Source organism: Oncorhynchus gorbuscha, linkage group LG06 (assembly GCF_021184085.1).
Source record: "Oncorhynchus gorbuscha isolate QuinsamMale2020 ecotype Even-year linkage group LG06, OgorEven_v1.0, whole genome shotgun sequence".
Classification (NCBI taxonomy): domain Eukaryota; kingdom Metazoa; phylum Chordata; class Actinopteri; order Salmoniformes; family Salmonidae; genus Oncorhynchus; species Oncorhynchus gorbuscha.
Genome location: NC_060178.1, coordinates 7,235,404 through 7,250,586, shown reverse-complemented (window position 1 = coordinate 7,250,586; position 15,183 = coordinate 7,235,404). Strand labels below are relative to the sequence as shown.

The following is a 15,183-nucleotide window of genomic DNA, read 5'->3' as shown; positions in this document are numbered from 1 at the left end:
ATGAACAGTTTAGGCATTAATTCCACATGGTTACAAGGTACATTTAAAAATGAACAGTTTACGCATTAATTCCACATGGTTACAAGGTACATTTAAAAATGAACAGTTTAGGCATTAATTCCACATGGTTACAAGGTAAACGTAAAAATGAACAGTTTAGGCATTAATTCCACATGGTTACAAGGTGAATTTAAAAATGAACAGTTTAGGCATGAATTCCACATGGTTACAAGGTAAACGTAAAAATGAACAGTTTAGGCATTAATTCCGAGTGGTTAAGCTTAGGGCTTTGTTTTTTTATTTTTTTATTTTTTTACCTTTATTTAACTAGGAAAGTCAGTTAAGAACAAATTCTTATTTTCAATGACGGCCTAGGAACAGTGGGTTAAACTGCCTTGTTCAGGGCCAGAACGACAGATTTTCTACCCTGTCAGCTCGGGGATTTGATTGTGCAACCTTTGCGGTGACTAGTCCAATGCTCTAACCACCAGGGTTAGGCTTAAAACAAACAAAATAACTACAATAATGACATACAATGCACTCTTACCATCAAGTATCATTGAGTATTCTCATGGCTTGCTACTGTGGTGGTGCAGTGACCTAAGCAATGTGCTCCCACTCCGACAGCATCATGAATTCACACCCAGTGCCGGCCAAACATTTAATCATTTGATTCATTTAATCATTTGATTCATTTAATCATTTGATTCATTTATTCATTTAATCATTTGATTCATTTGATTCATTTAATCATTTGATTCATTTATTCATTTAATCATTTGATTCATTTGATTCATTTAATCATTTGATTCATTTATTCATTTGATTCATTTGATTCATTTAATCATTTGATTCATTTATTCATTTAATCATTTGATTCATTTGATTCATTTAATCATTTGATTCATTTATTCATTTAATCATTTGATTCATTTATTCATTTAATCATTTGATTCATTTGATTCATTTAATCATTTGATTCATTTATTCATTTGATTCATTTGATTCATTTAATCATTTGATTCATTTAATCATTTGATTCATTTAATCATTTGATTCATTTATTCATTTAATCATTTGATTCATTTGATTCATTGGATGAAGATATATATCCATGTCCTTTTCAAACATCTGAAATTGGGAGTCTATTTCCAGAGATCAGGCTGCTGTCTAGGCCCACAGGCTTACAAACGTGAATTGAAGAAATCAATTTTCATTGTGTTCTGATCCAAATCAATGATACTGTTAAGCATCCGTTAACACTGTTATCAATACATCACCATATTTCGTAGTATTGATCAAATGTTATGAATTATGTTACAAATATTATGGTATGTATTTATTTGTATCCTCTATTTACAGGCATCACATTTCTCCCTGCGGAATTTGAATAAAAGGTGCAATCCCCTCAGGAAGATGTCATCTGTGGATGTTTTATCCTTGCTCTAGTATTGTCTGTGTGTTGTTCTACTAGCACATAACGCATAACTGCATTCATAGTGTGAAAAGTGTACAGTGTATTTGTTCTGAAATCCCTGCCAGTGACTCGTAGCACCATCTCACAGAAAACAACATTGTATTGTAATGATAAACGGCACTTCCCATTGCCATACACGGTGTTGAGATTGCTTAAGGTGACTATTACTGACTGAGTGATTGGATATCTCCATTAAGGCAGCAGGGTCCTGAGCTGTCACTGGAATAGAATATTCATTCATTTAGGCTACTGCGCCAATAGGCTACTAGGCCAATAGGCTACTGGGCTACTGGGTTACTGGGCATATAGGCTACTGGGATACTGGGCAAATAGGCTACTGTGCCAATAGGCTACTGGGCCAATAGGCTACTGTGCCAATAGGCTACTAGGCCAATAGGCTACTGGGATACTGGGCAAATAGGCTACTGTGCCAATAGGCTACTGGGCCAATAGGCTACTGTGATACTGGGCCAATAGGCTACTGGGCATATAGGCTACTGGGATACTGGGCAAATAGGCTACTGTGCCAATAGGCTACTGGGCCAATAGGCTACTGTGATACTGGGCCAATAGGCTACTGGGCTACTAGGCTACTGGGATACTGGGCCAATAGGCTACTAGGCTACTGGGCTACTAGGATACTAGGCTACTGGGATACTGGGCCAATAGGCTACTGGGTTACTAGGCTACTGGGCTAATAGGCTACTAGGTTACTGTGATACTTGGCCAATAGCCTACTGGGCCAATAGGCTACTGGGATACTGGGCCAATAGGCTACTAGGCCAATAGGCTACTGGGCCAATTGGCTACTGGGATACTGGGCCAAAAGGCTACTGGGCCAATAGGGCAATTAGGCTACTGGGCTACTGGGATACTTGGCTACTGGGCTACTCTGCATTTAATTTCACTGCCTACTCATACAAAGGCTGTGGGGTTAGGAGACTACTTGCATTAAAATATGATCCTAAACTGGGATAGCTATTCAGCCTCTATGATACAATACCTTATAACAGCAAAACATGCTTCAAAGCATCCGGAAGGCTTCATTAAACCTTCAAAGCATCCGGAAGGCTTCATTAAACCTTCAAAGCATCCGGAAGGCTTCATTAAACCTTCAAAGTTGTAGTTAGTCAGTAGAGGAAGGGGAGGACCATCCTCCTCAGTGAATTTCACCAAAATAAAAATGGTGAAATATTTAATAAAGTTATCCTTTTTAGATAAAATTATACTTAATATATTCACGTCACCAAATAATTGATTAAAACGCACCTGTTTTGCCTTGAAGGTCTACAGTAGCCTCAACAGCACTCTGTAGGGTAGCACCATGGTGTAGCCGGAGGACAGCTAGCTTCCGTCCTCCTCTGGGTACATTGGCCTCAATACAAAACCTAGGAGGCTCATGGTTCTCACCCCCTTTCATAGACTTACACAGTAATTATGACAACTTCCAGAGAATGTCCTCCAACCTATCAGAGCCATTGTAGCATGAACTGACATGTTGTCCACCCAATCAAAGGATCAGAGAATGAATCTAGTACTGAAAGCATAAGCTACAGCTAGCTAGCACTGCACTGCAGTGCATAACATGTGGTGAGTAGTTGACTCAAAGAGAGAAAGACAATAGATGAACAGTTAAGACCACATAAAAATAATAAAAAATTAAGGAGGAGCAACACAAAGAGAGAGAGAGAGATATTTCAAATGTTTTAAACTTTCACTTTCACTTACTTAGCTAGGGAATGCAGCTAGTTAGTAGATGCGAGAAGGAATTATACAACTATCTGGCTGCTATGAAAGTGAACTGTGTTTACGTGTGATCAGGGGTGTATTCATTCCGCTGATTCTGTTGAAAAACATTTCTTAAACGGAAGCAAATGGAACGAAACGAGGATAAACGTACCTGGATTTGTCCAATAGAAACTCATGTTTGCAACTGGTTGACTAATGATTACACCCTAGATCAGCTAGATTCAGGCAAGAGTGTGCAAGTTGGTATTGAATGTGTCACTGTCAGCCACCTTGATTACTCAAATTTATGTTGAACTGTGCATCTACGTCATGGAACTTGTATTCATAGAATAGGTTGTAGCAACCTCATGATGTGTGGAAAGGGAACATTAGAGTATCATGTAGTAAACCTAAACCTATCGCTGTTACATCAAATCAAATTTTATTTGTCACATACACATAGTTAGCAGGTGTTAATGCAGGTGTAGCGAAATGTTTGTGCTTCTAGTTCCGACAATGCAGTAATAACCAACAAGTAATCTAACTAACAATTCCAAAAACGACTACCTTATAAGAGCTGGGTGAATGGAAGATGAATGAGAGTTATCCAATATGTTGTAATAGAAACATAAACAACTTTATCGTTTCTCCCTCATCCTAAACGGCACTGGCCTACCACTGTAGTTAGTGTAGTTAGCAATTTGTTTAAGTGCAACCCTTTCATCTATTTCAACGTAGTCCCGCTTTAAACATGAATTGGGGAGAGCTACTCTGTTTGTTTGTTCAGTTTGCACTCAGTTGACCTAGATAGAAGAAGACATGTTGTACTGTTCCTCTCAGGTATGTGTCTCTGGCCTAGAGAATACACCACTTATTCAACATTTGTTGTGTTACAGCCTGAATTCAACATTTATTAAGTAGACTTTTTTCCTCACCCATCTACACACACAATACACCATAATGACCAAATCAAAAAACATGTTTTTGCAAATGTATTGAAAATTAAACAGAAATATCTCATTTTCACAAGTATTCACATCCCTCAATACATGTTAGATTCACCTTTGTCAGCAATTACAGCTGTGAGTTTTTCTGTGTATCTAAGAGCTTTGCACACCTGGATTGTACAATATTTGCACATTATTCTTGATTACATTCTTCAAGTCTTGCCATAGATCTTCAAGACAATTTAAGTCAAAACTGTAACTAGGCCACCCATGAACATTCAATGTCATCTTGGTAAATAACTCCAGTGTATATTTGGTCTTGTGCTTTAGGTTATTGTCCTGCTGAAAGGTGAATTTGTCTCCCAGTATCTGTTGGAAAGCAGACTAAACCAGGTTTTCCTCCAGGATTTTTGCCTGTGCTTAGCTCTATTCCATTTTTTCTTATCCTAAAAACAACTCCCTAGTTCTTGCCAATGACAAGCATCCCCATAACATGATGCAGCCACCACCATGCTTAAAAATATGTAGAGTGGTACTCAGTGATGTGTTGTGTTGGATTTTCCCCAAACATAATGCCTTGTATTCAGGACATAAAGTTAATTTAGACATGTTGTTTTGCAGTATTACATTAGTGCCTTATTGCAAACAGGATGCATGTTTTGGAATATTTTTATTCTGTAGAGGCTTCCTCCTTTTCACTCTGTTATTCATGTTAGTATTGTAGAGCACGTACAGTGTTGTTGATCCATCCTCAGTTTTCTCCGATCACAGCCATTAAACTGTAAATGTTTTAAAATCACCATTGGCCTCATGGTGAAATCCCTGAGCGGTTTCCTTCCTCTGGTAACTGAGTTATGAAGGATGCCTGTATCTTTGTAGTGACTGGGTGTATTGATGCACCATCCAAAGTGTAATTAATAACTTCACCATTCTCAAACGGACATTCAATGTTTGCTTTAAAAAAAATCTTTACCCATCTATCAATAACTGTCCTTCTTTGCGAGACATTGGAAAACCTCCCTGGTCTTTGTGGTTGAAATTCACTGCTGGCATACAGAGATGAGGTATTCATTTAAAAATAATGTTAAACATTATTATTATTTCACATAGAGTCAATCCATGCAACTTATTATGCGACTTGTTAAACGGAATTTGACTCCTGAACGTATTTAGGCTTGTCATAATAAAGGGGTTGAATACTTATTGACTCAAGACATTTCAGCTTTTCATTTTTAATTAATTTGTAAACATTTCTGAAAACATAATTCCACTTTGACATTATGGGGTATTTGTGTGTAGATCAGTGACACAAGATCTAAATTAAATCCATTTTAAATTCAGGCTGTAACACAACAGTGTGTGTGGGGGGGATGAATACTTTCTGAAGGCAATGTACCATAAACCTCATGCGAGGTTTGGATCAGTGAGTTAACATTACGTATGGGCATTTGACATTTTTAAACTGTTCGAGCACTCACATATTTTTTTGGTTGAATAATTGTGTACTCAAAACGGAAAAAATATTTTAAAAATTATAACTTAAGGCCTGCAATGGAAAAATATATACGTGCACATCCATCTATAGGCCTTTGTCAAAAGTGCACAATAATGTATCATTTCTCATAACCATTATAGATAACAAATCATTGTTGCTAAATTGCCACATGTATTAACATTTAACATTTAAGTCATTTAGCAGACGATCTTATCCAGAGCGACTTACAAATTGGTGCATTCACCTTATGACATCCAGTGGAACAGTCACTTTACAATAGTGCATCTAAATCTTAAAGGGGGGGGGGTGAGAGGGATTACTTATCCTATCCTAGGTATTCCTTAAAGAGGTGGGGTTTCAGGTGTATATTAAGGTCAATAAAAAAGCAAGAACAATTGATTTAAACCGTAATATCAACTGGCTACATTATATCGGGGAACACAGTCCTGACAGAGATCTGTAACCTCAGCAGTGGTGCTTGCTTGAAAATGACCGACTTTATTCTGCTTGTTCTGGGGGATTTTCTAAACGGATGAACAAGTCCACATTTTTTTAAACAAATGTATTTCACCTTTATGTAACTAGGCAAGTTAAGAACAAATTCTCATTTACAATGACAGCCTTCCTCAGCCAATAATCAACTATAATCATCACCCCGGCCAATAATCAACTATAATCATCACCCCAGCCAATAATCAACTATAATCATCACCCCAGCCAATAATCAACTATAATCATCACCCCAGCCAATAATCAACTATAATCATCACCCCGGCCAATAATCAACTATAATCATCACCCCGGCCAATAATCAACTATAATCATCACCCCGGCCAATAATCAACTATAATCATCACCCCAGCCAATAATCAACTATAATCATCACCCCAGCCAATAATCAACTATAATCATCACCCCGGCCAATAATCAACTATAATCATCACCCCAGCCAATAATCAACTATAATCATCACCCCGGCCAATAATCAACTATAATCATCACCCCAGCCAACGTTGGGTCAATGGTGCACTGCCCTATGGGACTCCCAATCACAGCCAGATGTGGTACAGCCTGGATTCAAACCAGGGACTGCAGGGAAAACCTCTTGCACTACAATGCAGTGCCTTAGACCGCTGCGCCACTCAGGAGCCAATGCTTAATGATTCTGATGAAAATATGCTCTTTGTCTACATCAAAATTATTTTCAGTCTCTCCTGGTAGCAGCCTGGGGCCATCACTGACTACTGAACACCATAATGTAACACCTGGGATAACTCTGAAGACTTTAGGAAACTTTTAACTTAAAATCCAGGGAGTACCACAGTTTAGCTAATCCTTGCCAGTCCCAGAGAGCTTACATAACGAGACCACTTAGACACCCAGCCTGCTTTGTGTTGACAGAAAGAAAGACCATTGATATGTAATTTCCCTGACAAGACTGGGCAGACAAGAATCACAGAAACCTGGTCTCTCCACCTCTCATGAACTACATATACATTAAACCCTCTCCTCTCTAAAGCGGACTAAGACAGACCTGTAACTCAATCTCACTGAACCAAGTCTCACTGAACCATGTCTCACTGAACCAAGTCTGACTGAACCAAGTCTCACTGAACCAAGTCTGACTGAACCAAGTCTCACTGAACCAAGTCTGATTGAACCAGGTCTGACTGAAGCGCTTTATTTTCACCCTAGTCCTCATTGTTTTGGGGTAGCTGTGAGTTCATAGGTCATCTTAGAGCAGACTCAGCCTGAGTAACACCTGTAACCCAATCTTCTGGATCTCAATCTCACTCAAGGCCTTGTTTCACTGAAGCTATTTCTTTCAACCTAGTCCTTGGTGACAGTTCCTCTCTCTTTCTCTTTCTCCTGGCAGTGAGTTCATTTTATAGATGGGTTGTTTGTTTAGCAACAAAACCGACTTGTGTGGGAAAAAACGATGGGTTTGGCTTAGATTGTTGACGACATGTCAACTATATTTAGTCTCAAATGTTTATTGAATACATACATACATTTGGACAATGAGCACTTGTTGTCACTCAAATACATTGCTGCAGTTGATGGTTAGCTGGCTATGTTATGGTTGCCATGGTTGCAAAGGTGTGAGAACAGTCAAAACATCAAAACAAGACATGGTTTCAAGGACCAGATAAAACGAGCTGAAACCAGCCACTTACGATTCTCCACATGGCAGCTTCTTGTCATTGTTGCTAGCTATCTGGCCATTCAGAATCACAACAACAACACGCAGACCGTCTGCCCCGTTGAAGCGTGCGCGTCGCGCGTCATGACATTGTCAACTTACTGATCTATGAAAGCCATGCTTGTTTGAGTCTGTCAGCTAAAGATTCAATAGTATAACAACTTCATGGTAAAACACTGCTATAACCCAAAACAAAAAAATATAGTTTATTTTATTATATACAGGCTTATACAAAGACTGAGGTAGCCGGTGGAGAGAGGGGAGGGAGAGAGAAAGGGAGGTGTGAGAGATGGAGAGAGGGGAGAGAGAGAAAGAGAGGGGTGAGAGAGAAAGAGAGGGGAGAGAGATGGAGAGAGGGGGGAGAGAGAGAAAGGGAGGGGTGAGAGATGGAGAGAGGGAAGAGAGAGAAAGAGAGGGGTGAGAGAGAAAGAGAGGGGAGAGAGATTGAGAGAGAAAGAGAGGGGGGAGAGGGAGAGGGGGAGAGAAGAAAGGGAGTGGAGAGAGAGAGCTAGAGAGATAGAGAAAGGGGTGGGAGAGAAAGGGAGGGGAGAGAGATGGAGATAGGGGGGAGAGAGAAAGGAAGGTAGAGAAGAAAGGGAGTGGAGAGAGAGAGCTAGAGAGATAGAGAAATGGGTGGGAGAGAAAGGGAGGGGAGAGAGAGAGCTAGAGAGATAGAGAAATGGGTGGGAGAGAAAGGGAGGGAGAGATGGAGATGGGAGGGGGAGAGAGAAAGGAAGGGGAGAGAGAGAGAGCTAGAGAGATAGAGGGGGTGGGAGAGAAAGGGAGGGGAGAGAGAGAGCTAGAGAGATAGAGAAATGGGTGGGAGAGAAAGGGAGGGGAGAGAGAGAGCTAGAGAGATAGAGAAATGGGTGGGAGAGAAAGGGAGGGGAGAGAGAGAGCTAGAGAGATAGAGAAATGGGTGGGAGAGAAAGGGAGGGGAGAGAGAGCTGGAGATAGAGAAAGGGAGAGAGAAAGGAAGGTAGAGAAGAAAGGGAGTGGAGAGAGAGAGCTAGAGAGATAGAGAAATGGGTGGGAGAGAAAGGGAGGTGGAGAATGGGAGAGAGAAGAGAGGGAGAGAGAGAGAGAGATGAGTGGCAGAACTGGATCAGGTAGTTTTTATACACTGTATACAACACTAAACAATTAATCTAGAGTGGTCCAGCATAGCTCAGATGGTAGAGCATTGTGCTTGTGAGTTTGATTCCCAGGGGGACCAGTATGGGGAAAATAAGTAAGAGAATGTAGACATTCACTACTCTAAATTGCTCTGGATAACATAATCTGCTAAATGACTAAAATTAATTGAATAAAAAATTATATAATTAGTAAGAATTCATGCAAGTTGTTTACATGATTTGTTCATTTAATTTAACCAAAAAAAGTTAAGAATAAATCAAACTCCTGTATGTTGCTCAAAATCTAAGTATTTTAAATAATAATTTAAGTTCTTGCAATAACTTGCAGCATGCCTGTTTTTAGAGGATTGTGGGTAATTCAACATTTGTAGACTTTATGATAATTTTACACAATGTTGTATACATGTTTGAAGAAAGAAAGGTATATTTATATAACAGTATTAAGCAGTTTGTTGTGCCATGAGGCAAATGTATCACATTGCAATGCAGTTCTACCGACAGTTGCTACCGGTGGATTGAGCACTGTCAATAGTTTGCTTATGTATCAAATCAAGTCAGTAAATTGTCTCTGAGCGCAGCAATGTAGTAGGTAGTCTAGGGTACATTTGAGTACCATGTCGCCATAGGAGGCGAGGTCCTACCTGAGGAGGTATAGTGTGTGGCTGAGCCGTTCTTTCGTGAAAGCGTCGAGGTTTTCTCGGCGAGCCGCATAGCAACCTGCTGCTGGACCCGCTTGGCCCGGGTCATCTCATCCGACAGGTTGCCCCCTTTCCCCTCGAGTTGGATCTCGGACGGGACCGCGTAAGTACTGACGGCGGTATTGGGCTGCAAAGCAGACAGAAAGACATGATCTTGAGCCCCGAAACTCATTGTCGAAACTCGGAAGGCAATTTAAAAGTTCCAAGGATTCCAACCGGGAGCGCAATGTGTGTTTCTCGTCTAAACAATTTCTGATCTGGAAATAATGAATTTGGTCATCGGTAAAGTCGGTATTCGGTGTTGAGTTGCTCGTTCCTGTGTGAGATACTTTTCTTACGACTGCTCCCTCGGTAATGAACTATACAGTATATGCTGAAATAACAACGGGGTGGAGTCTGAGGGAGAGTAGGCTACCTGGCACAGGAAAATAAACTCTCTCATTGAGTACGGTTACATGCTCACAATAATGCGATTATTGTGGATAGTTAGATTCATATAGTAGTTATTGCTTTGCTAAGAAGAACGATTCCCCTAATCATTATGTTTACATGGACACATCTGAAAAAGGCTACATGATGGCACTCTGATAAATGCAGAACATCGCCAATCAAAAGAAACTTTCTGGCACACTGGTCATGTGCTTCATTGGTAAATCGGGAGGTGCCGGAACTAACAGTAAGCGGGAGAGGGGGGTGATCTGGGCAGCTCTGAGGTACGGGACATCATGAGAACAACAACAACAACAACAACAACAACAACAACAACAAAACAACAACAACAAATCTAACAAAGCATTGCATGCATATCATCGCATTTGCGTAGTGGCATAGGGCAATAGAGTAGAGGCATTTATACACGGGGAACATTTTAGTAGCCTAGTGTCCGGAAATAGATTGGTAAGGGAAAACATGTTTCTTTTATAAACGCATTTCATGCAATTTTACATAATTTTACACGACTGGAGACTTCATTTTTCTTTATGCCGCACAAATGATCGAAATGACAGACTACTTTGACACTGACAAACTGAGAATCTGAGATCAATAAAAACGACCTTGAATTTATCAATAACCTAGGGCTAGGTGTTTGGAGACACACATTGTAGGCTACAATATAAAGAGGAAATTATAGTCCTAAACATGCGTTCCAGTTTCACTGATTCACCCCAATTATGCGCATCTCACTGACCGACGATGGCCGACGCGATTTTAAACAATATTTGGAAGTTGATTCAATATTTTAGGTAGCAGACAGATTAGCATTCTTTTTTTCTCAGCAGTAGCCATTTGGTTTCCAACCGGTGTTTTCTCCCGATTGTATTTGACATATTGCGAAAGGCTTGCCGCGCGTCCCCGACTGTAGGCCATGCCATGTTATTGGGTTACGCACAATCCACAGCAATTAAACAAACTGTTGATCCTCTGTGACAAAATGACGGGCATTTGCATGGTGTAGTAGGACATTCTGAATCATTTAATTAATTCCTGAACATCAGTTATTCAATAGCTAATTTTGGCAAATATATTTCAATTCCAGATCCCTTTTCCAGAACCCTCAGCCCGTCTATGATTCTATAAACAAATAAATGAGGAAGTGCAACGCTGAAAATAGGAGAGTTGTAGGATCATGTCTATCAGAGCAGAGCGAGGGAGGGGAGGCAGCTCATACAAAGTGAATCTCATTCTAGTTCTGTGAGAGATACAGGCGCGCTACTCACACAGCTATGGCCACGCATTGGTCTCAACAAAGGTTACAATGTTACGCAAACCACAAACACTGGCCGACCCAACCCGAATCAACTCTTAGAATATCAGGCCGTGGGGCAGGACATTTAACAAAGAGGCAACTCGAATTAACTTTGATCGGAGAGGTGCCGAATCCTGTTCCGGCAGGCTCACCTTAAGCCCTGCTGCGATGTTATTTTTGGGAAGCATATTTGATTCTGATTTCGGACATATAAAGTGTGTAAGAATTTGTTACGAACTTCACTCGCGCAGCAGTCTAAGGCACCGCATCTCAGTGCTAGAGTTACTAGAGACCCTGTTTCGATTCCGGGCTGTATCACAACCGGTCATGATCGGGAGTCCCATAAGGTGGAGCACAATTGTCCCAGCGTCGGCATTTATATATCCGAATAATTCGAAAAACTGCTCGGAAAACCAGGTGTTTTTAAACCGTGTAATAATTTCGACTTATACTTAAGATTTCATACTTTATAACCAATTAAGATAATCTATAACATATACAAATATACATAATCTATAACATATACATAATATACATAATCTATAACATTTACATAATATACATAATCTATAACATATACATAATATACATAATCTATAACATATACATAATATACATAATCTATAACATATACATAATATACATAATCTATAACATATACATAATATACATAATCTATAACATATACATAATATACATAATCTATAACATATACATAATATACATAATCTATAACATATACATAATATACATAATCTATAACATATACATAATATACATAATCTATAACATATACATAATATACATAATCTATAACATATACATAATATACATAATCTATAACATATATAACATAATAATATACATAATAACTATAACATCTATAACATAATATACATAATCTATAACATATACATAATATACATAATCTATAACATATACATAATATACATAATCTATAACATATACATAATATACATAATCTATCTACTACCAAAATCAAATCCATATCGAATTATTACTGTGCATGTAAAGGTACTCTGAATGTAGACCGGGGCATTTTGTCGCACTTAACCACTGTAGATTTCTCAGCATTGGTATTGATGAATAGATTAAAGTAAGCATTTCACTGTAATGTCTACTATTGTTGTATTCAGTGCATGTGACAAATACAATTTGATTTGATTAGAAAAAGTTACTTTTACATCTTTTATAACATAAATTAAAGTTGCACTATGCAGAAATTGCTCCGCCACCATGTCCTGGTTGCTAAAACTGTAATAGTTTGCCTAATTTCAGTTTATGTGACACAATAAGCTAGTATAGTACAGAGAATCATTGTACCATCTTTTATTTACATTTATTCCACCTTTATTTCAACCAGGTAAGCTAGTTGAGAACACCTTTATTTCAACCAGGTAAGCTAGTTGAGAACACCTTTATTTCAACCAGGTAAGCTAGTTGAGAACACCTTTATTTCAACCAGGTAAGCTTTCATTTCAACCAGGTAAGCTAGTTGAGAACACCTTTATTTCAACCAGGTAAGCTAGTTGAGAACACCTTTATTTCAACCAGGTAAGCTAGTTGAGAACACCTTTATTTCAACCAGGTAAGCTAGTTGAGAACACCTTTATTTCAACCAGGTAAGCTAGTTGAGAACACCTTTATTTCAACCAGGTAAGCTAGTTGAGAACACCTTTATTTCAACCAGGTAAGCTAGTTGAGAACACCTTTATTTCAACCAGGTAAGCTAGTTGAGAACACCTTTATTTCAACCAGGTAAGCTAGTTGAGAACACCTTTATTTCAACCAGATAAGCTAGTTGAGAACACCTTTATTTCAACCAGGTAGGCTAGTTGAGAACGAGTTCACATTTACAACTGCGACCTGGCGAAGATAAAGCAAAGCAGTGAGACATAAACCACAACAACACAGAGTTACACATACACATACACAGTCAATAACACAATAACACAATAGAAGAAGGGAAAAAAAGAAAGTCTATGTACAGTGTGTGCAAATGGCGTCGAGGAGATAAAGGCAACAAATAGGCCAAAGTGAACAAGAACAGGAAGCATAGACATAGCACACATAGAACTGATCTACCGCTTCTTAGACTTGCGTTCAAGTGGAATGACAGATCTATAACACACATTTCTACGTGACTTTTCTTTTTTTCAGGTTCGCCCCCCCAAATAGATACACATTGCCTTTTTTAAGTTATTATTGGTAGAGTAACACTCTGATCAGTTGTGACATCTTGCCCCGTAGCTGGGCAAGTTATCACACAGTATGGGGCCATTGATGTAACAATGGTACATGTGCTGTTAGTGTCGAAAGCATTGTGCTTATCGCCTGATACTATTTGAAGTAAGAATATTCTGAAATTAAATAATAATAACTAGATTATTGCAAGTATATCTAATTTCTCTGCTCATTGGAGATACATACACTTTATTAGGTTTTGTCCTTATAAATGAACTGAACACGTTACTTTATTACAACATATTAGAATAAAATATTTTGTTTGACAAAACATTTATCATTTAAAAAGCTGTGTGTGTGTCTCTGTGTGCGTGGTGTGTGTGTGTCTGTGTGTGTGTGTGTCAAATCAAATCAACTTGTATTGGTCACATACAAATGGTTAGCAGATGTTATTGCGAGTGTAGCGAAATGCTTGTGCTTCTAGTTCCCAACAGTGCAGCAATATCTAACAATTCCACAATGTCACGAACCGGCTCAAAGCCCGTAACAAAGGAAGACAATGTGGAGATAAGGAGTAACAAAATATATATTTATTAACTAAAGCAACTAAGGAAAATATACAATGGTGTGTGTAATCAGTAGTGTAAGTGAGTGTTTTGGCATGCATGAATGTGATAATACAGGGTGTTGAAAGGTGCCAAAGCAAACAACCAAAAGGCCACCAAGATACACAACACAATCTACAACAGGTGTCTGCATGGAGAGAGTCTCCTCCATGAATGTGGAAGAGGTCTATTTATCCTGGGAGACACCTGGCCCAGGTGTTTCCCATGTAGCTGACGACCCTCCCAACTCCGCCCACCGGCATCCTAATAAGGACACAAGAACAAAGAGAATACGGCAGACAGAGTGGGAGGGTCGTCACAATAGGTCATACAGTTTACCAAGCACGTCAAGGTGAGGGTTCAAAAGTCATACAGCTTACCAAGCACGTCAAGGTGAGGGTTCAAAGGTCATACAGTTTACCAAGCACGTCAAGGTGAGGGTTCAAAAGTCATACAGCTTACCAAGCACGTCAAGGTGAGGGTTCAAAAGTCATACAGCTTACCAAGCACGTCAAGGTGAGGTTCAAAAGTCATACAGTTTACCAAGCACGTCAAGGTGAGGGTTCAAAAGTCATACAGTTTACCAAGCACGTCAAGACAGAGTGGGAGGGTCGTCACACCAATAACTCCTTAATACACACACATCTAAGTAAAAGAATGGAATAAGAATATATACATATAAATATATGGATGAGCAATGACAGAACGGCATAGGCTAAGATGCAGTAGATGGTATAAAATACAGATTATTTCACTTAAAATTCACTGTATCACAATTCCATTGGGTCAGAAGATTACATACACTAAGTTGACTGTGCCTTTAAACTGCTTGGAAAATTCCAGATGAGATGAGTAATGCAAGACATGTAAACATTATTAAAGTGGCATTATTAAAATGACTAGTGATTAATTTATTAAAGTGGGCAGATTTCAAGTGTGTAT

The 15,183-nt window shown here is 39.0% G+C and overlaps 1 protein-coding gene across 1 annotated transcript in view; it reads right to left on the bottom strand.

Annotated features, from left to right (window-relative positions):
- LOC124037471 (plakophilin-3-like) overlaps nucleotides 1–10,156 on the bottom strand; it is an 85,653-nt gene extending 75,497 nt beyond the window's left edge. Inside the window, exon 1 of the mRNA XM_046352208.1 lies at nucleotides 9,628–10,156. Within this exon, the coding sequence (XP_046208164.1) occupies nucleotides 9,628–9,856 (229 nt within the window). The 5' untranslated portion in view covers nucleotides 9,857–10,156. The remainder of the gene's footprint in view (nucleotides 1–9,627) is intronic.
- Between the last annotated feature and the right edge of the window lie 5,027 nt (nucleotides 10,157–15,183).